At 38.4% G+C, this 27,570-nt stretch overlaps 1 protein-coding gene across 2 annotated transcripts in view; it reads left to right on the plus strand.

The window, feature by feature from the left end:
• The window catches only part of LOC124721476, a 454,829-nt gene that overhangs the window by 326,382 nt on the left and 100,877 nt on the right, over nt 1-27,570 (plus strand). For both annotated transcript variants that reach the window (XM_047246471.1, XM_047246472.1), the window contains exons 7-11: nt 7,233-7,465; nt 10,675-10,873; nt 15,149-15,303; nt 15,403-15,524; nt 26,297-26,463. In XM_047246471.1, coding sequence (XP_047102427.1) covers nt 7,233-7,465; nt 10,675-10,873; nt 15,149-15,303; nt 15,403-15,524; nt 26,297-26,463 — 876 coding nt within the window. The remainder of the gene's footprint in view (nt 1-7,232; nt 7,466-10,674; nt 10,874-15,148; nt 15,304-15,402; nt 15,525-26,296; nt 26,464-27,570) is intronic.

The raw sequence follows: 27,570 nt of genomic DNA on the forward strand, positions 1-27,570 counted from the left end.
GGCTCGAGTCTCACAATTTACTAACCACTGCACACTGTGGATTTTGAGTGCGCTGTTTTGCAGTTGACCACCTCATCACTTTGTTCACACGTGTCATGAATCGTTTTCTGTGGAAATGGGAATAAGCTCCAAGTTGTTAAGCCTGTCCCAGTAGCTTGGACAACCTCCTCTCGGCCCTCCCGCCTTGAGGAGGTCATTTTAACTAGGTTGTATATTGGGCACTGCCTTTTTAGCCATCATCATTTGTTAAGTAGCACTCCCCCACCACTTCATACACATTGTGTCCAAGTTTTAACTGTGCACCATTTCCTGACGGAATGCCCATTTTTTAACCATTAACAGCCCCACTTGGGTTTGCTGTCTGCGTTATCGGCCGTTTTAGCAAATGACGTGTGGGGTGTCGACTGCATTTCACCTTATATCCGTCATAGCAATATGGTGAAGGCCATTTAAATTTTAGTTCGGGATCTCTGTTTCTTTATGGTGTATTTTATAGACCATCCTCCACGTCCCTGCTTCTAGCTGTCTTCTCTTACGTCTATGGGGAATGATGTGCAGTCATTTTTTAACTCTTCACTGTCTTTGTGTTCTGCAGTTTTGACATAGGCGTGTATGACCCTAGTGGTTTTTGCACCCTAAAACAAAACAAACAAGCCAGGAGATGATATAGCTTCTGATTCACATCAGCATGTTAGGCAGCTAGCATTCGTGTGGCATCCTAAAAATGAGGCATTGTGCCCTGCCAAAGGGCAATGTGCACCTGAAAGATTGAGGTACACACCACACCTGGCTAAAATATAGTTGCAAATTCACTACAGAGAGTGTCCAGTTTCTGGAATGGGACTGGGGTTGGTGTGACCTGGACTTCATCAGAGAGAGAAAATACAAACAACATTAATTTGTCAAGGCTGGCAGGTGGTCAGTGACATGTAATATGCTGCATAACACGTTTGTAGGCTGCAATGACTGGGTTCTGCCCACAAAGAGGAATAGAACTGTCCTCATAGGCCACCAAATGCCATGAGGTTGGGGACAACTCAAGTGAGACCAGTTGTACATATGTCACCTGATTTATCAAAGAAACAGTGGTTCTGTATCCACATGAAAATTAACATCCTGGTGAGAAATGTGAAGTATGAGAAACAGTTTCCACATGAAGGGGTCACTCAGGGGAACTGCTGACTACAGCACATGTAGGGTGTCCTGGTGCACTCATGGGGCAGATGGGAGCAGGTTGCACAGCTTCAACACACAGAGTGGAAATGTCCCTCTTTACCATAGCATGTGCCGGATTCCCACCGATCTGGGCAGTCTGCTTGGGAGTGAGTGGAGAAACATTACAGGTATGAGTGGAGCAGTCCCCGTGAGCATCGACTTGGGCAACCAGAGGATCAGGTGCAATAAGATGTTGGACTTGAGATGTGGGCGCGGAGACTATGGTGGTGCATTAACCACTGGAACTTCTGGCCTCCCCATGAATAGTTCATTAGCAGCCTGTGCAATTCTAAACAAGCGTGCAATGCGCAAGATGTCTTTCACTGCCTACAAAGCCTTGCAGCCTTGATAGGTCCAAGCGAAATTGTATTTTCAGCTGAGACCTTGCAAGTCAGTGATAGTCCTGGCTGTTAGTGGTGAGACTCAAGCCTGGAGGCAACCACATGATATCTATGGGAACGGATGTCTCCTGAAAGGAGAGCATGATGGGGTCAGACTGTGGAGCTGTTTTTTGTAGGATAGAAAACATGTCAGGTGATGCCCATGACAGAAATAATGATTGCTGCAATGAATTATCCCTGACTTGAAACGCCAAGTTGCTTCAGTAAATACAAATGTGTGTCCCATTCCTCTGTAGCGTTATCGAAAGGCAGAAATGATGGACATATTTGGGCGTCAGTTGCAGGGGAAGGGGGTTACTGAAGCCTGAAGAATGAAGCCTGATGCAATGGAGGATAGTGCCTTTCGAACAGGTCTGTATGTAGCTGCTGCTGTTGCATCAGCTGCTGCTTTTGCTCCAGCAGGCAAGCTAATTTAGTATCCGTGGTACCAAACAAATTTTTTTCCTTGTCGCCTATGCTATACCCGCAAGTAGCCATATATCAACACACTCGTCTGTACTCAGTAGAGAAATGGATGAAGCCACAAGATGGAAGGCTGCATGTGGAAAAGAACATGATATCAAGCAGTAGCTGTGCTAAATATGGCTAACAGCAGACAGGACACAGGCCGGGACAAGCCCATAGCAACCTCTGCAGTAATGAGGTGCAAAGCAAAAACCTTCACCACCACAATGTCAACAGACCAAGAACAAAGAGATAGACAATCTGAAATATGATCGGAGAGGAGGAGGAAGTGCCTAGCGAAATTTTCATCAAATAGGCCATAGTACAGCGATGATAGTAACTGACAATATCAGATGCAATTACAGAACTGAGTGACTGTTTGCTGGGTAGCATTATTCATACTGACTGCAAGGAACACTACTGCCCGGTGTATTACATGAGAGATGAGTGGTGTGCTCACTGTGCAGGTACGGCACTAATTCGATACTGTGCCCTCTAATGGCCATTGAGGTCCATTTCCTTTGGCTGGTATTCACCTTCCATGGAGCCAAATACTAGATTAGCAGTCCTAGAATGTACTGTGAACAGAATATTTTAAGCCATGCTGTGTTGCCACAAAAATCGAACCAAAGAATCATGCTCTGTAAGTTTAAGTAAAAATAAAACATCTCCTGCTTAGTAACATTTCTCTTTTTGGCCAGTATTGTTTCATTTAATTCATCACCTAATGTTGTTGAGAATGTTGTGGGTTTGCATTAACGTCAACAATTTCCAGTTTTTCTCATTGCCAAATGTTGATATTGTTGAAAAATTGTCAGCGTCTTTAAAGTTTGTCCATATCGCCAAAAGTTGACTGCTGAAAAATGTCGTCACTTTTTAAAGTTTGCCTTCATCACCAAAGTATGTGAATATAGTAACTGAATGCTACTATTAATTCAGTCCAAATATCCATGGTAACAGAAAATGGTCTACCAGCTATAGTTCCATAATGGTGGCTGATGTGCACAGTTGCAAAGAAACACTTCTTCAATAGGGTGGCACTCTAGGAAAGATGTGGCAACATGATAAAAAAATAGCAAATAACATTCATTAACAGTATGTTACAAAATGGTACTTACCTTCAATACAGTTTGATGCATGGCACTTGATGTTCTATACATAATGCAATGATATCTAATTAACTTTGTTGTCTCTTGGCAGTCTATAATTCATCACTATATCTACATCTACTTCCATACTCCGCAAGCCACCTGACGGTGTGTGGCGGAGGGTACCTTGAGTACCTCTATCGGTTCTCCCTTCTATTCCAGTCTCGTATTGTTCGTGGAAAGAAGGATTGTCAGTATGCCTCTGTGTGGGCTCTAATCTCTCTGATTTTATCCTCATGATCTCTTCGCGAGATATACATAGGAGGGAGCAATATACTGCTTGACTCTTCGGTGAAGGTATGTTCTCGAAACTTTGACAAAAGCCCGTACCGAGCTACTGAGCGTCTCTCCTGCAGAGTCTTCCACTGGAGTTTATCTATCATCTCCGTTACGCTTTCGCGATTACTAAATGATCCTGTAACGAAGCGCGCTGCTCTCCGTTGGATCTTCTCTATATCTTCTATCAACCCTATCTGGTACGGATCCCACACTGGTGAGCAGTATTCAAGCAGTGGGCGAACAAGCGTACTGTAACCTACTTCCTTTGTTTTCGGATTGCATTTCCTTAGGATTCTTCCAATGAATCTCAGTCTGGCATCTGCTTTACTGACGATCAACATTATATGATCATTCCATTTTAAATCACTCCTAATGTGTACTCCCAGATAATTTATGGTATTAACTGCTTCCAGTTACTGACCTGCTATTTTGTAGCTAAATGATAAAGGATCTATCTTTCTGTGTATTCGCAGCACATTACACTTGTCTACATTGAGATTCAATTCCCATTCCCTGCACCATGCGTCAATTCGCTGCAGATCCTCCTGCATTTCGGTACAATTTTCCATTGTTACAACCTCTCGATACACCACAGCATCATCTGCAAAAAGCCTCAGTGAACTTCCGATGTCATCCACAAGGTCATTTATGTATATTGTGAATAGCAACGGTCCTATGACACTCCCCTGCGGCACACCTGAAATCACTCTTGCTTCGGAAGACTTCTCTCCATTGAGAATGACATGCTGCATCCTGTTATCTAGGAACTCCTCAATCCAATCACACAATTGGTCTGATAGTCCATATACTCTTACTTTGTTCATTAAACGACTGTGGGGAACTGTGTGTAATTGAACAGACACTCTGGAATGTTTAAAGTTCTCCATAAATAGCGAGTGCCAAGTCAGAGGTAGTCTTCAGAGTACTTCACTGAGCTGACTGCAGGCACTGAAGTGAACTGTCTAATTGCTGGTGTGGAACTGTCAGTGTGTCTGCAGCGTGTCATGTTTTGAACATGTTAGCGGAAGAATTTCCATCTCCTCCAGAAGCAAATTAGTGAGTAGTTGACAGTGTTCCTTACTAGCTGCTGTCCACTCTATCGGCAGTCGAGTATGACGCATTGGAGGAAGTGCCGCTGAAGCAGGAAGATGTCTCTGTTTGTGAGTGCTATCTGGAGGCTGCTGCATGGAACTGAGAATGCCAGGCGAGTGGTTGTGTCTGTGTGGTTGCGCCATCTCGTGGTATTTGTTGTGTACCTCTTGGCTGACACACAACACTTACATGATAGTAAATAGTTTTCTCACAACCAGAATCCCACTGCATTCTTCATTTATTAATAGCTCTTCCACTTCATCATCATCATCAGATGATTCTATAACTGTTACTATTGACAGTCACTCTCTTATAACCTCTAACTACTATCTGATTTGGCCAAACAATGGACCTTTTGGAGGATCCTAACACAAATTGTATTATCAGTATCATAATAGTAACGGTTGTATAAAAACTACAGTGATAAAAGATTAGTACAAATAATTTCATATGTGGCATGAAGGTCAATAAAATATTAAAGCATTTTTCAATTAAAGATTTTATCAGTTGCAAAGATTTCTTATGCTAAATTTTGTAAAATAAATGTCCGCCTGCTTAGCTGACTGGTAACGTGTTTGCCTACCAAGGAGCGGGCCCGGGTTCAATTCCCAGCTGGGTTGGACATTTTCTCTCTTCGTGGACTGGGTGTTGTGTTGTCATCATCATCCTTTCATCATCATCACTGACACACACGTCACCAAATGTGGCATTGACTGAAATAAGACTTTCAACTGGCAGCTGAACTTCCCCATATGGGGCCTCCCGGCCAACAATGCCACACAATCATTTCATTTCATTTTTGTAGAATAAATTACATGAATAATTAAAGTTATTATACGTAAATTTTCATTGAAAATGAAATGGAATTTGAACTCTCCATAATAATGCTAATTCTCATAACAAATTTTCAGCATACTACACAAAAACAAACAGTGTTTAAATGCCTACTGAAGACTAGTAAATTGAAAATTGTTTACATTATGGCCAGTCACATACATTATTCTGTAGAATTCTATTGAAGTACTTCCACTTGTAGGCTACTTATTATTCATAGTGCCACTATGCAGTGATTAGCACAAGTTGAAAATTAAGACATAGCTGCAAAAATATGTTTACGTAATGAAATTACAGTGTATCATGACGTTTAGTAATCAGATGTATCATACACTACATTTGGTGAATCTTGGTCTGTTAGATTACAAATTAAAGACATTTATTGATGATTACATCCTGTAGAGCTACTAGATTGTGAAGATGCCAGTTGCTATGTTTCATCTGCTGTTTGCGATAGTTCCAGGTATTTTCTGTGGAATTAAGACTGGATGGTTTAGCAGGCCATTTGATGTGTGATAAGGTACCTGAATGCTTATTAAACTGGGAATTTATGTATACAGCCCTGTCAACACAGATGTTGTTAACTTGGAAAAGTGCAGAATGTCCACAGCATACTCATGCTGAAGATGTGAAACAAAGGACAATATCTGGTCATCAAGAATTTTAACATATGCATCCAAGTTTGTGTTCATGGTAACCTGAATGAGTGGGCCAAAGTCATGACATGAAAACAGCACACACCCTAGACATCACAGAGCCAGACCTCCACACATTGCCGTTAAATGCTTTATTCAGCTTTTGGCGCACTCGGTGACTTGCACTATGTGAACAGAGGCAAAATTGCATCTTCTGCAGACATATTACATTCCTCCAGGCAACTCTGTCCTGTTTGTGTGTTATTTGACACACTGAAGACATGCAGATTTCTGTGCCACTGTGAGCAGTGGCTTTTTGTGCAGAAGCAGTCCTCAAATGCTCATTACTAGCAGTTCCCTTCACAGAGTTTGCTTGGAAACAAGTTGAGATTGACCTGCATTCACTGACAGCAGCAATTCATGTCAGATTTTAAACTGATTGTCATTGAAAAGGGATGACACTGGTATCCAGCCACTGCCAGTTGGCCCTTTTTCCAACCACTATTCTTGGGTGGCTGTGAGTGATACACCATTCCATCTAGAAATGCTGGACAGTTTGCTTTGATATATTAGCAAATAAGACAATTTCATTCACAGTGTGGGTACGGGTATGTTCAGTCACAGTAGCTCCTTTCTGTACAGCTTCACATTGACCTATCTTAAATTGCTGATTCCGTACAATCGACTGGCATATACACAACACATCACTGCCATGACTTAAGTTATTGATGAAAGCTCACTTGGTCACCTGGTGCCAGTTCAAACACTGTCAACAGCACTCCACAGGGACTACTGTGCTCTTTTTTTTTTTAAGGGATGATAATATTTTCTTCAGAGAGTGTATATTGTAATTTTCTTGTCAGTTATGCGGCAGAATTAGGATCAACTGCTTACAACTTACTCAATTTCAAATTATTGTATGCTGTTCATTTTTTTGTTTCAAGCTATTACTGTAGAACTGACATCATGAAATGGTTCAGTACCATTGAAATAAAGTCATTGAATATTTGCATAAAGTGTGGTAGAGTGATTATTCAGTTAAAGTTGTTTAAACTATCAAACTAAAGCTTCTGGAATCTTCAGTGTTATTGCGAACTACACCACTTATTTCATATGTAGTTTTAAATGGGTCTTTGTGTCTTATTTGAGATTTTAATAATAAATTCATCATTATTGTGTTTCAGCAAAATTTCAGAAAGACCTTGGTGGATTCTGTTGTTTTTGCAAGAGTGCTGTGCCTAGTGGTAGCCTGGGAAAGTACTGTGTGCGCTTCGGATTTGACATCAGGCAATTCTGTCGCAGTACATGTCTTGAAGAATTCAAGAAAGGACTTAAAGTTTGTAGTTATTGTCAGAAGGATATATCAGGTGGATCTGAAGGTTTCTTGGCTCCTGTTGGTGACCGAGGTCAATTTAAGGTAATTTTTGTCTGTCTTGTGATGTTTGTTTAGATTTTTCTCTATAGCAGCTTGTTGTTCATTATTTTCTAAGTATAATTATGATAAAAGTGCATAAGCTGTACTTTTAATATATTATCTCCTGTTTTTTAATTAGTCCATTACATGCCTTATAAAGCATTTTCCACTTTAAAGATGTTTTTTTACTTAAAAAATTATTTTAACGCCATTGCTGCAATTCCCTAAATCCAAAGCCCTACCTTAAGAATAGCTTCCATGATGGACTACAAATTTCCTGGTACTACATGCTATCGTGGTTGTCCCTGGGGCATGTTATCATCTAGTTTGTTGAGTTACAAGTACTGAGTTAGCCATCCTGCTTTTCCTATACCTTCCTCCCTGTTACAAGTTTAAGATAATGAGAAGAATGAAGCAGCTTATCGCATCCCAGGTAGTTAATGTAGGATCTGTGAAACAGTTGTTGCCTGTTATTTGTCCTCTGGCAGGCGTACCAGTACTGAAGATCAGGAGTGAAGAAAATCGTGAACAATTAGGATGCTTATTTAGTTTCAATGAAGCATTTCATTACTGGGGAAAAAGTAATATAATCTTACACATGACTCATACAACCTTTACAGCTGTGCACCTGCTGTACTTCTTTCACTGTGATGTACAGGAAACGAAGTCCTTACTATACACAAAATGTAAGTTACGCTCCCGTTGGCCAACTAGCATTATTACAAACTTATCTTTTTTTTTATGTCTTATGAAGCAGTCCTTGGGTGTTCATAAATGTTTTCCTTCGGTCAGTCTGGATCTACATTTATGCTCTGCAAACCTTCTTACAGTGTGTAGTGGGGGGGGGGGGGGGGGGAGGTGTACTTTGTGTGCAAGTGCCACTTCACTTCCCCCTTTACCTGTTCCAGTCGCATATGGTTCATGGGAAGAGCGATCACTAGTAAACATCCCTATGGGGTTCAATCTCTCTAATTTTATCTTCATGGCTTTTCATGAGATACACGTAGGAGGAAGCAATATATTGGTTGACACTATAGGAGTGTACGTTCTTGGAACTTTCAACAATAGATGATGAGAACGTCTTTCATGCAGCGTCTGCGACTGGACCTGCCTGAACATCTCCCTGACACTGTCTTGTTTACTAAATGAACCTGTGATGAAACTGGGTGCTCGTCTTTGCATCTTCTCCATTTCCTCTATGTGATGGACTACATTTCCTGAGGATTCTTCCAATGAATCTCTGTCTGGCATCTGCCTTGCTCTCTCGTGACTTTCTCCCTCCGCTCTCCCCCTTCTGTCAATGGTTCTCCCCATTTATTCTGCATTGAGGCTGACTTATGATATTATTTGATTGCCTAAAACAAAAAAATGGCTGCAAAATTATTGGGCACCCACACATCTGTCATTTAATTTCTTTGCACTTAAGTGGGGCTTTGGCAGACCAGGGAATAAATTTTCTCTGGAATCAACAATGTTGGGCCTAAGCTTTGAAATAAATAAAAATGAAGGAACTTTAGGGTTCGATACGTTGCCACATTCCTTGAAGAGGCGGCGAATTAAATATAAGCCAAATCAAGTGGAGAGTTTTATAATGCTACTTCAGTGCAGACAAAAACTGGAATGCATAGAAAAATCAAAATATTTAGACAACACAGTAAAGGTGGTAAATAAAAATGACTGGAAAGGTGCAGAAGGGAGCCAAGCCCCCCAAACCTCTCTGTTTCCAAAAAGGAAATTATTTAAAGGAAAAAGTGGTATCTTTAATAGTACTGTTGAGTAGTACCATCAGTTGCCACATATGGAATTCAGATATTTGCACTAAGTTGTTTGGACAATATCTGAACAAGCAACTGATGTAAAAGTAACAAAAAAGTTACATCTTCAAATAAGGATATAGAAACCATATATGTACATAGTTCAGTCACATTACTATGACCGCCTGTCAAAAGCCTGAATAACCACCTTTTGCTCCACAGACATACAGGAAGTGTGTCAGTGAGGTTCTGGAAGGTACCAATGCGAATGTGGAGCCACGCCAACTCCAGTGCCATGGGCAGGTGCACTAGGTTCCTCGGTTGAGGATTCGTGGTATGAACAATCTGATTGATGTGATCACACAGACTGTTTATTGCGTTTAACTCCAGGGAGTACAGTGAACTCATCGTGGTGCTCTTCAAACCATATAAATACACTCCAAGCTGTGTGACACATTTCATTGACCTGCTGGTAAATGCCCTCATGCCGCATAAAAGACAAACTGCATGTCAGGCTGGACATGGTTCCCAAGGATAGATGCATACTTGTCAATACATTGTGCCTTCCAGAATGGTGAGATCATCTAGAGAATGCCATAAAAACACACCACAGGCCATAATGCTCCCTTCTCTGGCCTGGACCCTACCAACGATTGTTGCATGGCTGTACAGTCAGTACAGGTGGATGAACAACGTGCTCGCTGTGGAGCCCCATATGCAGCAACATTTGCTGAATAGACATTGAGGAGACACTGTTGCTAGCCCCTTGGTTCATATGGCCTGTCAGTTGCTCAACAGCTGCACATCTGTTCATCCACACACATCTCCACAGCTCCCCTTTCATCTATGGCCTGTAGTGCACCACAGTTGCCTCACCACTGGTTTCGGATAGAGCAGAGCAAATAGACAGAAAAGCATAGTATATTCTCACTGTACCAGGACCTCTGGAGGTAGTCTCCCATGTAGATGCTGATGGCAAACATTGTTAACAACTGAGAAGTTACTACTTTCCATGAAGTTTTATGAAGAATGACACTCAACGACACTTCATGTAATGTTTTTTACAATTTCTCTTCAATTTTGAGTAATGTATTACCTCTGTTCATATAACTGATCATCTCCTGCAGAATATTATATTGTTTAAATCAGTTTTTTTTTTCATTTATTTGACATTACAAGTTAAAGCCTAAATGCAAACACCGCAATCATCTACTGAGAAAGTCAGCTGCCTCATTTTATTTCCACTACTACGGACATAAAATCAACATCAACAAATGTTGTAACAGTTAACACAAACATCAGAATTATGAACATGTGATTTATGTACAATGGTTTTGCAACAAAACTCATGCCAAAATAAATCAGTCATTAAAATGCTGAAATATTTATGGGAATGTGCAATTTATGACATGTTTCTTCAGTTAAAGCAGTGGTAAGTAATTTGCATATGAATTTCAGGAATTTTGCAGCCAGAAATGTATGGAAAAATATGATTACATGAGTGGTAATAAAAAACCTCCACCAGTAATTCATCAGTGTGCTGTCTGTAATAATGAGAAGCTGGTGACTATCGAAGTGATGTTGAATGGTGTCTATAACAAATTGTGCAGTGAACCATGTTTTGCTGCATTTAAATTTGTTAACAGAATTATTGCAGGTGAGAAACTGGCCATAATGATAATGATTTACTAACATAGTATATTTACTTAGAATTCTGTAATTGTTAGATTTGCTCTTCAAGCTTTTTTAAGACAAAACTGTTGTGTGTTAAATTTTTTTATTTGCATGTGTAAGAGATGATAATTATGAGATTTCAGCAGAAGTTAGTCCTTATTAGCACCAGTAATGTCAGGAGAAAAGTTGTTCTCTGTGTGCTGTTTCTGGAAAATCCAGGCTAGGAAGGAAATACCCACTTGATTAAGCTCGCAGAATGCACTAAACAATGTGTTACTTCAACTAATGAAGTAAACTGTCCTTGTAATGGATTATTCTGTTGGTTTTTTCCCATAGAAGTAGTTCTTATTTAAAGGTGAAAAGTGCTCTTAGCAGTGTGTAAGTGGTTGTTGTGTCTAGCAAAATTCTTGGTACCAGATCTGCTGACTGAATCAGCCACAAATTTAACTGGATACAGAACAGACTCAAAATATCTTTATCAGTGATTTAGTAATAAGATATGTCATCTCATGAAAAGTTCACCACATAAAAACGTGTCACTGACATGACAAAACTGCATGGAAATTAATAATCTCTTCTGAAAATATCTATCTGAAAAAATCCAGACAGTATTCTGAAAGGTCCCACAAGTTTGACTTAAGTTACTGAACTGCAATATGTAGACAACAGTGCTTCTCCAGCTCACACACCCACAGAGCTGCAACTGTCTGTAAATCGTTTCAGTACTGCATATGAACAGTTTGGCCTGACTATCAAAAGCCAAAAAACAAAGGTACTTCACAGCCAGCTCCTGGAACAGTCTCCAGATTTCAGTATCTCTATTCCAGTACACCTTTGTAACAAGTAGATGACTTCCTCTATCTAGGAAGTATCTTACTGACTAATTGCTCATTGTAAAAGGACATGGAGAAAACAGGATTCGTGCTCCACATGTTGCTTTTGGACATTTCCTACATAGGCTTTACCCAGATAAAGATCTGACACTATGCACCATACTGGTGGTGTATCAAACAGTTGTTTCTACCCTGCTCTACAGTTGCAAAACCTGCACACAATATCATTGTGATCTTAAGAAATTACAACACTTTAACCAACAGAATCTTAGATACATTATGAACATAAAATGGGATGACCTCGTATCAACCACTACTATTCTTGAGAAGGCAAAGATGTACAGTATAAAAGCCACAGTTGCTGATCACCAGCTCCGATAGATTGGGCATGTCCAGTGAACGAGAAACAATGGACTTCATTGACAAATTTTTTATTGTGAAGTGAAGTCCCATGGTGCTCCTCTGAAGAACCAATTTCAGAAGAATCTAAAAAGTCTAAATATTGACCCGAGTAATTGATGTGCTACAGCAGAAGATCATAATCACTGGCGCACAATTACTTCAGCTACTGTCATACATTTTGAGCAAGAATGTCAGAGATGTAAAATTTGTCAAGCCCAGCCATTCCCTCCACCTTCTTATGTGTAACGTATGTGGTCACATGTTTCATGCCAGGATTAGTCTGCTAAGCCATCAAAAGCATCTCCATACTTGAACTGTGATGCAGTAATGTAAATGCAGGAGAAAAATGAAAACTTGGACATGAGTATCAGCTAATGACAGTCCATGAACACTTCAGCTGTGAACTGTCTTTGAGAAACTTTCGATAGCTTATAGGAAAAAGTTGTTATAGTCAAAAAATACTCTCTTAATTCAGTGTACTCTTGTTTAAAAGTCATTACCAGTTATATAAATAATAAAATGCGTAAACCTACATGAAACCTATTAAAAACAGAAAAAAATCCAACATGAGAAAAGTATGCTGCAGCCCAGCATTAACTGCTTTATATGAACTAGCATCCATAAAGTGTGCAACGAAATATGCCTCGAAAAGAAAAGTTGCCAAAAGTGACAGTCTTTGGTCATAACACAGGCTGGGAATGTAATATTAAATAGCTCGAAATATGATTGAATAAAAGAAACATTAGTTTCCATTAAATAAATATGAATTAAACAAAACACAGTTTGTGTGCTTTTCACCCCAAAATAAACTTATTCAAAAAATGAAAATAAAAGTGGACCTATAAGTTAACCTATTCTTGTGGTTCTTTTATGTAATGTGTTTTGATGTAACAGTCTGGAGCATCATGATATAAATTACTGAAGGCTGGCAGAAGGGAAAGTCAGTTGCTGTATCTTCTGTGATAATAGCTAAATAAGAGATGTTGGGAATACTATAGGCAGGCCAAGTCATATCAAATAAAAGCTTGGTTTGAGTCAGGAGTATTTATATAGTGCAGATGTGGAGAAACAGAAAGGAGGCAGAAATGTTTGTAAGAACAAACAGTTGAAAAGAAAGAAACAGCTGAGAAGGCAATGGAAGGGATCTCTGTAGCTGAGCAGTCAGCCTATCTGACTGCAACGCAGAGGACTCTTGTCATATTTGGTATCCTGCTGTGCCACTGGGTGCCCAACTTTCACCCTGACTATGGTTTGCCAATAACCGTTCACTAAGACAGATAACTGGTTGGTGTCCATGACCATGTAAAAGGCTGTGCAGAAACTGCAGTAGACTTGGTATAAGATGTGGGTGCCTTTCATAAGTGACAATGCCACTAATGGTGTAGGTTAGACCTGTGATGTCTGGAATAGGATGTGTTGATTGGATGCTTCGGACATGTATTGCCCTTCAGCTTTTTGTACTGGTGTGACCCATGTAGCAAGGAGTTGGATGTAGGAGTGGTATAAAGAAAAACCAGGATATTTCATAGGTTGGGTGGACTGTGAAATATGTCTATGAGAGAAGTAGAAGAGGATTTTTGGGAGGCTATTTCTTATTTTAGGGGATGATATAACATGGTCAAGGTCCTAAGTGACAATACAGTTAATCTGTTCTGGGCCAGGATTATGTTCGGTAATAAGTAGTGTGCTCCTTCACAGATAGTTTGGGGCTGTGGAGACAAAGGAAGGATGTGGCATTGGAGATTGGTTTGTGGATTAGTATTGGGATTTTGTGCATATTTGTCAAGCCTTCAGCTTACTGAGTAAGGAGTCTCTCATTACTGCAGATGGGTTATCCATGGGTAGCAAGACTGCAATGGAGATACCTTCATCTTGAAAGAATGGCAGCATTTGAAAGAAAATCTTGTTGATGGGTTTCAAACAAACGGAGCTTTTTATGGGGCCACATAAGAGGTGCAAGAAGAGATCCAGGATATGGCATGCTGAACTGAAAAGAAACAGGAGAACAAGTAGGGAATTATGTATTGAGGTTGTGGAGGTATGATAACAGTGTGTTCCCCTTGGTCTTGGTTCAAAGTTTTGAATTTACTATCTGTGAACCTGAACATCAGTGACCGTGAAGGATCCTGGGTGGCCAGGAAGGATTTTTCCAAGTGAGCCATGACAGGTTGGCATATGAGAGTGCTGTGAATGTCTGTGCACTCAATCACAGATGTATTTTTATATTTTTTTGCTCAAAAAAGAATGTGAGGATGTAGTTTGTCATATGTACGAATGGCATTGTGGGTTTGGAATTGACAGGATGTTGAGAGTAGCTGCATTCAGTGGTGATAAGGCCTTTGGCAGGGGTTCTATTGGTGACAACTACCATGGCCCACCTTTCTGAATTTTTAAAAAAAATTTCAGTCACCATAATTCTAATTTCAACTGTATTGTCATTACAATATACTTGAAAATGAACGTAAGACCAAACTTGCGATTGTGATGATTGAAATTAAAGTTACATTTTAAGATTTTTGCCTTTGTCCTTCAAAGAGTTCTACTTGACTGTGAACTCTGCTCAGAAGAACATAATCAGTCAGATATTTCCATTCATGTATCAACTGCTTGACTTTATATATAGTGTTCTGTTATTTATATTCTGCCTTGGATTTTCCAGTATTGCATTGAAGATCAAAATATAAATAGCACAACTGCACCTCCATTGTTTTAAAAAAATCTTGTAACTGGGGGAACCTGGTCCTCTTAGAATGTCAGCAGGTTTGTCGTTTCAACATTGGAACATAATAGTTAAATCAAAACATGAAAACTTAGTCTGGTGCGGTGAAAGTGTTTTATTATTATTATTTGAATTTGTATAGCAGATAATTTTTGAAAATTGGCATGTTATATCTGAATATTGATTCTATAAATAAAATAAAATTGGTAATGTCTTCTTCCAAATGTTCCTTTTTATTTTTTGTGTCCTTACTATTCTCATAGTCTCAATTTTACTGTATTATTCGTTATCTGTGTGTTTGCAGATCAGTGTAATGTATGTAGGAAATATTTTGACCTGTCAAATGCAGATAATTACGTGGCGTATTATGATGAAGTACCTCGCAGGTTCTGTTGCAGAACCTGTATGAATGTGTTCATACTGGCAAATCGGAGAATTGTTCCATGTAACTGGTGCAAGGTAAGTATTTTCTTTTTAATTTTTGCAGATTGAATACTAGTTTACACAAATAAATACAAATGTACATAATAATACATTTTGTTCTCGAACTTGTTACAGGTGAAGAAGTACAATTTTGATATGATTAAGCGTGTAACTGCTAGGGGTGTCCACCTTCTGATGTGTTCACTTAATTGTCTGGCATTGTACCAGTACTCAGTCAGTGCCACACCTACAAAGCGGTGAGTTCAGGATATGTAGTGGGATTGAATTAATTTTTTTGCAGTTCCAAATTTCTACTCGATGTGTTGGAGATCTAAATTGTACACTAAACGTACTGGAAATATGAATTGAATTGTAATGTAGGACTTAGGTATGCAATGTATCTTCTAATTCTTATGAATATTCTCTCTCTTTCCCTCTCACATGCACACCTTTTGGTAAGCTACTAGTTGCCTTCTACATCATGACCAGTGTCCAGCACCTCAGACAACTTCATCAAAATTGGTGAGTTAGGGAATTCAGCAACTCCTGGACTCTCATAATAACCACCAGTCCTCTACATCTGTAACCTCTGAACTTGCTTCAGCACACTACAGCAAGACAGTGGAATATTGTGTGTCTCTAAGGGGATGTAGGTTTCATTACCTGGGTTACAAGAATACATGTTGAGAGGCTGACACCACTGGCACAGACCAGGTCACTCTGTCTGTGACTACAAGAGATATTTAAAGAATCTGACATGTCTGTGCTGTGAGGTAATAGATGTCCCAGCAAAAACAAGGGCCAAATACACAAGGGCCATCTTTGTAGATGTATACAATTCCATGACTCCCCTTGTTGAGATCAAATTGAAAGCTGGGCCCATATCAGTGTAAGTGCTGTAGAGTGCAACCTTACCAACTCTTGTCTGCTGTACATCTCGCCATAAACTAGAACACTAAATGATTTTCACTAACATCATCACACTGTACTCAACTCTGTGTATCGTTTCTAATGTACTTCATGTTCTATGGAATTCAAGAACTCCTGACCGAGAGTTGTATCTTGGAAAATCTCATTCAATTAAAAGCCTATTTCTATTCAATGTAAGGGAGAGTATACACTTTGACACTACTACAGGCTCATGCATAACTGCTCATGATGATACTAATTCCTGTGACAGTACTTTTGTGGAAATGGTCAGTGATGTGCACACCAGTGACCACTTACTGACTTGAATACACCTGTTACAATAATTGCCAAAATGCAGGCTAAACAGGACAGACTGGATTCTGTGCTGCCAAGTAGTTATGTGTGAATGTAGTGGCAATCCTCAGGATTGAATGGATAGCATCACCTACACATTGTATATATTCTGAGAGCATTGCAGCTTTTCAACAAGTTAGGGCAGTTGACACCATATTTTATAATGTGGGAATAGGCAAGTGATTGTAACAACAGTTCATGAACTCATTCAAACATATCACTAAATAAACACAAGACTATCAGCATAATTTTTGGGATACTTGTGAGAAACCGTATAAATACTTGTTTGAACAGTAGAGGCTCTTGGCCAGCCACAATCCATCCACTTCTACCAGCCAATGATAATGGAGACAAACTTTTGGTAATGGAGTTCCACTAATAATAAAGCTTAGAACTATATTTTCTCATAAGATGCCATGGACTCATTGTTGTCTACAGCAAATTATGCTTCACCAAGTGACTTCAAAGCCAATTACAGGATGTTGAGATTATTAATACGAGGGACGTTCAGAAAGTAACCTCCGGTTGATTTAAAAAAATACACGAAGTTAAATAAAAATATTTTAACATATACATCTTACAACTACATCTTTGCACTATTTTTCTACATAGTCTCCATAGCGATTGAGGCACTTATCGTATCTCTTCACAAGCTTTGAAATTCCTTCTGCATAAAAATCACCTGCTTGTGCCTGGAGCCAGCCTGTGACCGCATCTTTGAGCTCTTCGTCATCATCAAACTGCTGTGACCCGAGCCATTTCTTCAAATGCATGAAGAGGTGATAATCACTTGGCGTCAGGTCTGGGCTGTAAGGTGGATGGTTGATAACGTCCCACTTGAAGGACTCAAGAAGGGCCGTTGTTCTGTGAGCAGAGTGAGGACGGGCGTTATCGTGCAAAAAAATGATACCGGAAGTCAGCATACCACGGCGTTTGTTCTGTATAGCCCGTCGTAACTTTTTTATTGTTTCACAGTACACGTCTTGATTAATGGTCGTACCACGTTCCATGAATTCAACCAACAACACCCCTTTGGCATCCCAAAACACCGTTGCCATCAGTTTTCTGGCAGAAAAATCTTGCGAGGCTTTTCTTGGTTTGGTAGGCGAATTTGAATGTGCCCACATCTTTGATTGTTCTTTTGTCTCAGGGTTCACGTACTTAATCCAGGTTTCGTCACCGGTCACGATTCTGTTTAATAATGGTTCTCCTTCGTCCTCATAACGTGACAGAAAGTCTAATGCAGAGGCCATTCTTTGAGCTTTGTGGTGGTCGGTAAGAATTTTGGGCACCCATCGTGCACAGAACTTACGGTAACCCAATCTTGCTGTCACTATCTCATACAAGAGAGTCTTAGAAATCTGTGGAAAACCAGTAGACAACTCCGACATTGAGAAACGTCGATTTTCACGAACTTTTGCATCAACTGTCTGAACGAGTTCGTCAGTCACCAATGATGGTCTACCACTCCTCTCTTCATCATGAACGTTTTCTCGTCCACTTTTAAATAAACGTACCCATTCACGGACAAATCCTTCACTCATAACTCTTGATCCGTACATGGCACAAAGCTCACGATGAGTAGCTGCTGCAGAATATCCTTTGGCTGTAAAAAACCTTATGACAGCACGCACTTCACATTTGGCGGGGTTTTCTATTGCAGCACACATTTCAAACTGCCACAAAAACTAAACTAGCGCAGGTACGACATTCACTCGACCACGGCTTGATGCCGACTGACCTGTTGAGTGCGTGAACGCACAGATGGCGTCGCTACTCCCCCCACAACCTGCACTGTGACCAATCGGAGGTTACTTTCTGAACCGCCCTCGTACCTCTGATAACAAAATCAAAATAATTTGGAATATTATTACGAGGGAGACAGGACAACCAAGAGTACAGGATGACGGCATTACCATCAAAGCAAATGGAAACTTGACAAACAACAAGCCAGAAGTAGAAAACGTTTTGAATAATCATTTTTAAATGTTGTTGGGAAAATAGGATCTAAATGTTTATTAGAAGAAGCAAGGCAGTTAATAGAAGAGGCCTTACCCACACAATTTGATACAATTGAAATTCCACCCACCTCTCCTTCTGAAATTAGGAAGATAATAAACTCTCTCAAGAATAAAAGCTCACATGGAATTGATGGCATTTCCAACAGGATAATAAAAGCTTGTTCCCAAGAGATAAGTGGGATTCTTAGCCACAGATGTAATAGCTCTCTGAAGCAGGGTATTTTCCCAGATAGACTGAAGTATGCCATTGTTAAACCACTACATAAAAAAAGGGGATACGTCTGATGTCAACAACTACTGCCCAATCTCTCTTCTGACTGTGTTATCCAAAATTCTTGAAAAAGTAATGTATTGTACAGTAGCTTCACACCTTTTTTAAAAATAAAGTTTTAACAAACTGTCAGTTTGGTTTCCAGAAAGGTTTTTCAATGAAAAATGCTATATATACTTTCACTAATGAAATATTAAATGCTCTGAGTAACTGGAAGTCACCCATTGGGATTTTTTGTGATCTCTCAAAGGCTTTTGATTGTGTAAATCATGGAATACGTCTAGATAAGCTCAAGTACTATGGTATGAATGGGACAGCACTTAAATGGTTTAAATCATACCTAATTGGAAGAGTGCAGAAAGTTGAAATAAGCAGTTCACATAATATGCAAAAAACTGGTGATTTCTCAAACTGGGGAACAATCAAGAATGGGGTGCCGCAAGGTTCGGTCTTGGGTCCTCTGATGTTCGCCATTCTATATTCACGAAGCTGCAAAGCTGGTACTTTCTGCCGATGATACAAGTATAGCTATCACACCCAACAGACAAGAATTAACTGATGAAATTGTAAACAATGTTTTTCAGAAAATCATTAAGTGGTTCTCTGCAAATGGGCTCTCTTTAAACTTTGACAAAACACAGTATATGCAGTGTCACACAGTAAATGGAATGACACAATTAATAAATATAGACTTCGATCGGAAATCGGTAGCTAAGGTAGCATATTCAAAATTTCTAGGTGTATGCATTGATGAGGAGTTGAACTGGAAAAAATAACACACTGAAGATCTGCTGAAACGTTTGAGTTCAGCTACTTATGCTATTAGGGTCATCGCAAATTTTGGCGATATTCATCTCAGTAAATTAGCTTACCATTCCTATTTTCATTCTCTGCTTTCTTATGGCATCATATTCTGGGGTAACTCATCATTGAGTAAAAGAGTGTTCATTGCATAAAAGCGTGTAATCAGAATAATTGCTGGAGCTCATCCAAGATCATCCTACAGACTCTTATTTAAAGAGCTAGGGATCTTCACTGTAGCCTCACAATATATATATATTCACTTATGAAATGTGTTATTAACAATCCAAATGAATTCAAAAGTAATAGCAGTGTACATGGTTACAACACTAGAAGAAATGATGATCTTCACTACTCAAGGTGAAATCTAACTTTGGCGCAGAAGGGGGTAAATTATGCTGCCACAAAAGTCTTTGGTTACTTACCTAATAACATCAAAAGTCTGACAGATAGCCATATAGCATTTAAAAAGAAATTAAAAGAATTTCTGAATGGCAACTCCTTCTACTAATTAGATGAATTTTTGGATATAGTAAGTGGGTAATTTCCCCACCCACCACAAAAAAAATTAAGTGTCATGTAATATTTTGTGTAATGTAATATCTTGTATAGACACCTTTCATTAACCTGACACATTCCACATCATTACGAAGTGTCGTATTCATGATCTATGGAACAAGTACTAATTTAGTCTAATATAATTCTCTAGGAATCTTAAGGAAATCATTTTCAGTATATTTAGCAAAGAACATAATGAATCATCACCACCTGTTGAGTGTAGAATCTAGATGACTCCTTTTTTATTTCCATGGAGGATTCAGGAGATAATATCCCACCATCAGTAACCTGTCTGCACTGTTGGTAACCATACATCAGGGTTATTTGCATCCATCACTTCCTTGAGAAAACCTGCAGTAAGATTTGGAGATTTATTTATTTATATCCCATAAATCCAATACTGCGAGACATTTGCATGGCTGTAGGATGTGTCAGAATTATTACAAATAAAACAAAAGGAATACATAAATGTACCTCTTGCAAGAGGATATCTGGTATAAGACATAATACACGTTAATAGGTATAGAAAAAATTACATTAAAAAAATGGTAGATCTTAATAGCTAAATGAAAGACACAGTAATGTTAACAGTGATTGCGAGTATCGTAATGCACAATAGCACATCAAGTTAGTAAATGAAAAAATCAATTACAGTTAACTCTACTGAAATATTCTTCTACCGAATAGAAGAAATTATCTAGTAAATACTGTTTGAGCTGTTGTTTATGATGTGTTGGTGAATGTGCCAACACCTTGTAGATATAGGAGGCTGAAATGCACGCTATCTAACGCAGACGGGCGTGAATTCTGGAACAGGATAAGTAGTGAATTCTAATAAGAAAAGTATGCAGCTCCTCGAATACTTATCTTTTATTCTTTGGTGTGAATACAGCATTCTTGATGAGACATTTCATACGATAACTATCAAACTATGTAAGGCTAATGGCGCCATGCTAGGTCGTAGCCATGGACTTAGCTGAAGGCTATTCTAACTGTCTCCCGGCAAATGAGAGAAAGGCTTCGTCAGTGTAGTCGCTAGCAAAGTCGTCGTACAACTGGGCGAGTGCTATTCCGTATCTTGAGACCTGCCTTGTGGTGGCGCTCGGTCTGCGATCACACAGTGGCGACACGCGGGTCCGACATGTACTAAATGGACCGCGGCCGATTTAAGTTACCACCTAGCAAGTGTGGTGTCTGGCGGTGACACCACAGTTTAAATTTGGGAAGCTCATGGATAAGTAATTTCAGTGATGGTGGGAGAGCATTGAACACCTTGCAGCTCATGTAATGGACTCCTTTTTGTACAATAGTAAGCTTATTTGATTCATAGTGGAGGTCCATCTTCCTCCTGGTATTGTGGGTATGGTATGAATCATTGGTTTTGTACGATTGTCCATTTTTACAATGAAACATAACAGGGAGTAGATATATTGGCATACAGTTGTCAGTGTCCCTAATTTTCTGAAAAGGTTCCTTCAAGAATGTCTAGGCTGGACTCCGCTCATTATCCTAATAACTCTCTTTTGGGCAATGAATATTTTTTTGGATAGTGGCTATTACCCCAGAAAACTATGCCATACAGCAATAGAGCATGGAAATAACTAAAATAAGCAGTTTTTGTGGTGTCTCGGTCACATACAGTGGAAATAATATGAACAGCGAATGTTGCTGAGCTGAGTTTTATGTGGAGGTGCAAAATATGTTCAGACCATTTTAGACTGTTGTCAATGCGTACACCCAGAAACTTGGTTGACTCAACTTGCAGTAATGCACTACCATTCAATGTAATACTTAATTGATCCTCAACTTTTTTCCTTACTTGGAAATGTACAAACTGGGTCTTGTTAACATTTAGTGATAACCCATTATTTACAAACCAATTACATACTTCACTAAAGACAATATTGGCTGATTCTTCAAGACTGAGGTTGGGAGTTTTGTTGATAAGGATAGAGGTGTCATCAGCAAAAAGAGTAAAGTGAGTTTTAAATCTAGTACACAGGGGAAGGTCATTGATAAAGATGGGGAAGAGAAGGGGGCCAAGTACAGAGCCCTGAGGAACACCACAGCCAATAGAGCCCCAGCTAGATGACACAGAGTACCCCTCAGAGTCGTTCAACATGACCTTCTGCTTACTTCCAGCTAGGTAGGATTTAATCCATGAGCCAACTGAGCCACTTATACCATAATATTCAGCCTTTGCTAAGAGGATTTCGTGATTAACACTATCAAAGGCCTTAGAAAGGTCACGGAAGATACCAACAGGTGAAAATTTATTATTAAAAGACTCTAAGATTTGATGAGTGAAGGAAAAAATAGTTTGTTCTGTTGATACACCCTGTTGAAATCTGAACTGACTACTGTTTAATACCTTATAATGCTTGAGGTGTTCAAGAAGTCTTTTCTGAACCAATTTCTCAAGAATTTTAGAAAAAGTTGTTGAAAGGGAGATAGGCCGATAGTTGGTAAAGTCTGCTTTATTGCCTTTTTTAAAGAGAGGTTTGACAATAGCAAACTTTAGTCTCTCAGGAACAATCCCGTGCTGGATGGATTCATTGAATATGTGGCACAGTATTTTGCTTATCGACTTATAGCACTCCTTCAGTAATTTTGAAGAGATACCATCTATGCCAACAGAATTCTTGCTCTTCATCTTTCTAATTATATTCTCAATTTCATGTACTGTGACAGGAGACACTTAAATCTGCTTGGTTTTTTTATTAATAGCTTTTTGAAGGGATCACATGGCTTCATTAACAGAATATGATTTTCCAGTTTGTACTGCTGATGCTAGAAAGTGGTTGTTAAAAATTTCAGTGATTATTTCAACATTGTCATGAATGGTATCATTTGTTTTAATTTCTATTGTGTTTTCTGCAGCAGGGATTTTCCCTGTTTCCCTTTTTATTATGCCCCATATGGTTTTAATTTTTTTGTTAGAGACATAAATTTCTGCTTTTATAGAAATACTCTTTGCCCTTCTTAGCACTTTTTTAAGGATAGAGCAGTATAGTTTGTAATGTTTTTCCTTTTCTACACTATAACTGGATTTGAGTGAGGCATACAGATTCCCTTTCCTTCTGCAAGACGTTTTAATGCCCAGTGTTAGCCAGTTTTTATTAGAGTAGGTTTCGCGTTTGGATTTGACAGTCCTTCTAGGAAAGGCCGCTTCGAATAGGCAGATAAATTCATTTAGAAAAGCATTGTACTTGTCATTAACAATGTCAAAGAGCTCAATCTGGTCCCAGTCTACTTTTTGTAGGGTATTACAGAAGCTATTGATAGTCTATGTGTTAATTACTCTGAAAGTTTTACTGCAGGAGTTGTTCTTACAAAGAGGGCTAACGCTATCAATTGAAAGTAGTTGACCATCATGGTCTGAGAGCCCATTCAATATAAGTTTTACAGTTATGTTTAGAATTCTACTGCTGTTTAAGAAGATGTTGTCAATTCGACTTGTAGAATTAGTGTGACTCTAGTGAGAAAATCCACCAGTGCTGTTAAGTTAAAAGAATTCATTAAATGTGATAAATCATTTCTTCCCATGTTATCTGTAAGAAAGTCAACATTAAAATCACCTACAATTATAATAGCTTTTGTTTTTGCAAAGAGATGAATTAACAGAGATTCTAAATACAGGTTTTGCCTGCAGGAGCCCTATAAAATGAAAGGACAGTAATTTCAGAGAAATCAGTACAGATTACAACTCCACAAACCTCACAATGTTGATCAATACGGTATTCATTCAAGTCTAAAGACCTATAAGCTATTTTGTTCTTAAAGAAAATCACCGCTCCACCCTTATCTAAAGAATGTCTACAGTAAAGAGCTGCTAGGTTATAGTTATTCAGTTATACTTTGGCAGATTCATACATCTGTGAGTGTATTCCAGATTTTTCCTTCTCCTATCTTTCTTCGCTCCAGTTTATCCCAATTATTCCGAATTTCAAATTAGTGATGTCCTGTCAGATGATTTTAACAAGTGAACAGTGTTCATTAAGATAATGTTTGAAACATGTCCATGATTTCAGCAGCTATAAATAATATAAATTCATAACAACAGACTTCATTCAGCTCATTGATCATGAATGACATTACATTTTTTTTAGATCTTTCTCCATTTCAAAACCAAGCCCATGCCATTTTCAGACAATTTTAGGAGATGGTGTGTAGGCTAATTTGAATAACACATTTCATTTAACATTCATCCAGTTCTGTTTTATTTATTGACTGCCATTTTTGTTTTGAAGTTCAAGTCATAAATTGTACTCTAGCTTGCATAATAAATGAAAAGTGCTATACTGCATATGTTCTACAGGATTAATTTATTCAGGCTAACTTGTTTTCAGCTTAAAAGTCCATCATCAGCCTTTGACTGATTGTCATCGCCAAAGAAGTTATAATATTTGCAAACGGCATTGGAAAAGATGTTACTCATCTGGATTGAGCACAAACATACAGTAAATGTCATCTTTGACAGTGTGGTGGTAATGCAGTTTAAAAGATAATAAATAAATAAAAGGGAGCAAATGGGAAAAACATAGACACTCAACTTGAAAACTGTGATTATATAACACTACATTATAAACAAACCCAATAAAATAAGGTAAAGCAAAATTAGTACTTCACAATAGTACTTAAAGATGTATTACACATGAAAATTCATGCAGATACTAATTAAAACAAAGAATTAAGTCATAACAACAGAATATATGGAGTACATACTCATTTACTCACAAAAAAAGAAATGAATAAATATAGAAAAATGGAGCAATATGAAATAAGAGATAGTATGGGAAATAATGGAAAACTGAGAGTATTATGTGAAGTTGAGAAGTCTAATCAGGACTGTGGGCTAGATGTTCATTAATTTCTAGGGCTGCCAACAGATAGTTGTTGGCCTTTGTCCAACAAGGGGGTATACAAAATTACTTGTCCTGATTGTGGTAAGTTTTATATTGGTCAATCAGGCAGAGACATGCAGCTAGACTGGCTGAACACGAACACAGCTCGAGGTTGCAGGATTAAGACTCCACATTTTCTGAGCATGTACTGAGTGAGGGCTACAACTACCAGCCACAGTCCCATTTCCTTCACTTTGCAAACAAAGGCCAAAGACTCAATATGTTTGAAGCCCTGGGAATCAACAAAATTCTAGCTCACAGTCATGATTTAATCTTAAATGACCAAATACAGCTTAATACTTCCCCTTTCACTTTTTCATCACTTCCCACACTATCTGTTCCTTCATATTGCTCTGTTTCCCTTTATTTATTCATTTCATTTTATTTTCTGCTGATTGCTATGTACTCCATATGTGCTGTTTTTAGGATTGTTAATTCTTTCTTTTAATTTGTTTCTGTATCACTTTCCAAGTGTAATATCTCTTGAAGCAGCATTGTCAAGTACTAATTTTATTTTATTTTATTGGGTTTGTTTATAATGTAAACAATTATGTAGGCACTGTTTTAGAGTTTAGTGTTAATGTTTTTTTCTTGTTTGCTTCCTTTATATTTATTTATTGTACAACTTTTTACCTTTTAAATTGCATAACTACTGCACTGTTAAAGTTGACATTTACTGTGTGTGTGTGTGTGTGTGTGCCTTATTCTAGATGAGTAAGATATTTTCCAATTATTTTTTTTTTTTTTTTTTTTTTTTTTTTTTTTTTTTTTACGAATATTGTGACTTCTTTGGTGGTGATAGGCAGTTAAACTCTGATGATGGCCTTGTAAGCCAAAACCAGGTTACCCTCAATAAATTAATCCTGTAGAACATATGCAATATAGTGGTTTTAATTTATTATTATGTTGTTTTACTAAGAACCGATGGAAGAACCTGTTACCATAAATTTACATAACATATAATATGGATTTGCAGTCTTGCAGTGGTACTTCTTAATGCTTCTCCTAAACAATACCTGTACTACTGTTACCTCACCTTGCTTCCACCTAAGCCTACTATGCTTGATATCCCTTGTTTGTTGTTATAGATCTCACCTTCCCCACTCATTCTCCACCTACATATGTTAATACTGTTCTGTTCAACTCAATGTATATGTAGTAGGTATTGTTGTAATGATTGAAGTGTCATTAGTTGATATATTTGTCAACAGGATGTTGTGTGACATGTGTTCAGTGTTCACGCGAATGCAGTATCACTTGGCCATGTCAGATTCATCTATTCGTAATTTCTGCAGCTATGCTTGTGTCATGAAGTTTCAAGAGCAGTACAAAAATTCCACTGGTGAGACATTGACAGCTAGTACTCCTATCCCAACAGGTAATATGCTACTACCATCAACTATTTATTTGGATAATATGATTATAAAAATGCAATTGTAGTGAAACATTGCATTTTCAGCATGCGAAATTTAGCAACACAGCATTGCCATGCTCCATTATATTGAAGAATGCATAAACTTCTTATGTAGTGGTCTGTGTACACAGTAATTAAATATATAGTTATTCTGTTGCTTTTCACAACTGCCATTAGTGTAACATATCTACAGTGAACTCCTTTTCATCTGTGAATACAGTTGTGTTTCAAGCACATTTATTTGTCTTGGTCAAGTAATGATAGAACAATCATTCTCCTTTTTTTTCTCTTGTGGACAGTTGATGTTTGTTGTAAGAGATACAAAATGATAAATATTATCCTCCAGAAACACTGGCATGAATAAAGATAACCAGTGCAGTATGTAGGGGAAATGTTGAGTAGTATGAAGGCACATGAACAAGAAGTAACTGTGGAATTGAATGTAGCCATTCGATGGAGCATTTGCAAAATAGTCTAGGGCGATATTCAATTTAATGATATGTTATAACACAGACAACATAATACACAGAACAATTAGTATTCCATCAGTAACTGTATACTGCAGCACTGTGGCTGTAGCAGATAGACAGACAGTGTGAGCTGCCATGCAAAACAGGGCAAGTGAGGCCAGACAAAAGTGGTGAGAAACTACGTGTTGGCATGGCAAGTGCTAGAGGACAATGGAGCAGATTGTTTCTTTGAATCACAAAGAGTAATAAAAGAAAGCTAATATTATCATGTTAGGACATGGGAAATTCAACAGACCATTCTGCATAAATGTCTTGAAAGTGACACTGTTCAGGCCCATGTTGTTACTGAGCTAAAAGGCTTACTATTAACCAGTCTCTAAAGGCATTGATACAAGAGAAGTTTGGGGGTGGGGTTTAAAAAGATGAGTTACTGTGTTAAAAATAGTGCTTATTTATATGTCTTACTGCATTCTCTTATGTATTGAATAGTTATCCTTACATATATATTTGCAAATGAGTTCTTCGAAAACTTAAGTCTATTCTTGACTGACATCATTTGTGACCTGCAATAATCTGTGATGGTCAAAGTAAGTATTCAACT

Source organism: Schistocerca piceifrons, chromosome X (genome assembly GCF_021461385.2).
Source record: "Schistocerca piceifrons isolate TAMUIC-IGC-003096 chromosome X, iqSchPice1.1, whole genome shotgun sequence".
In the NCBI taxonomy this organism is placed as follows: Eukaryota; Metazoa; Arthropoda; class Insecta; order Orthoptera; family Acrididae; genus Schistocerca; species Schistocerca piceifrons.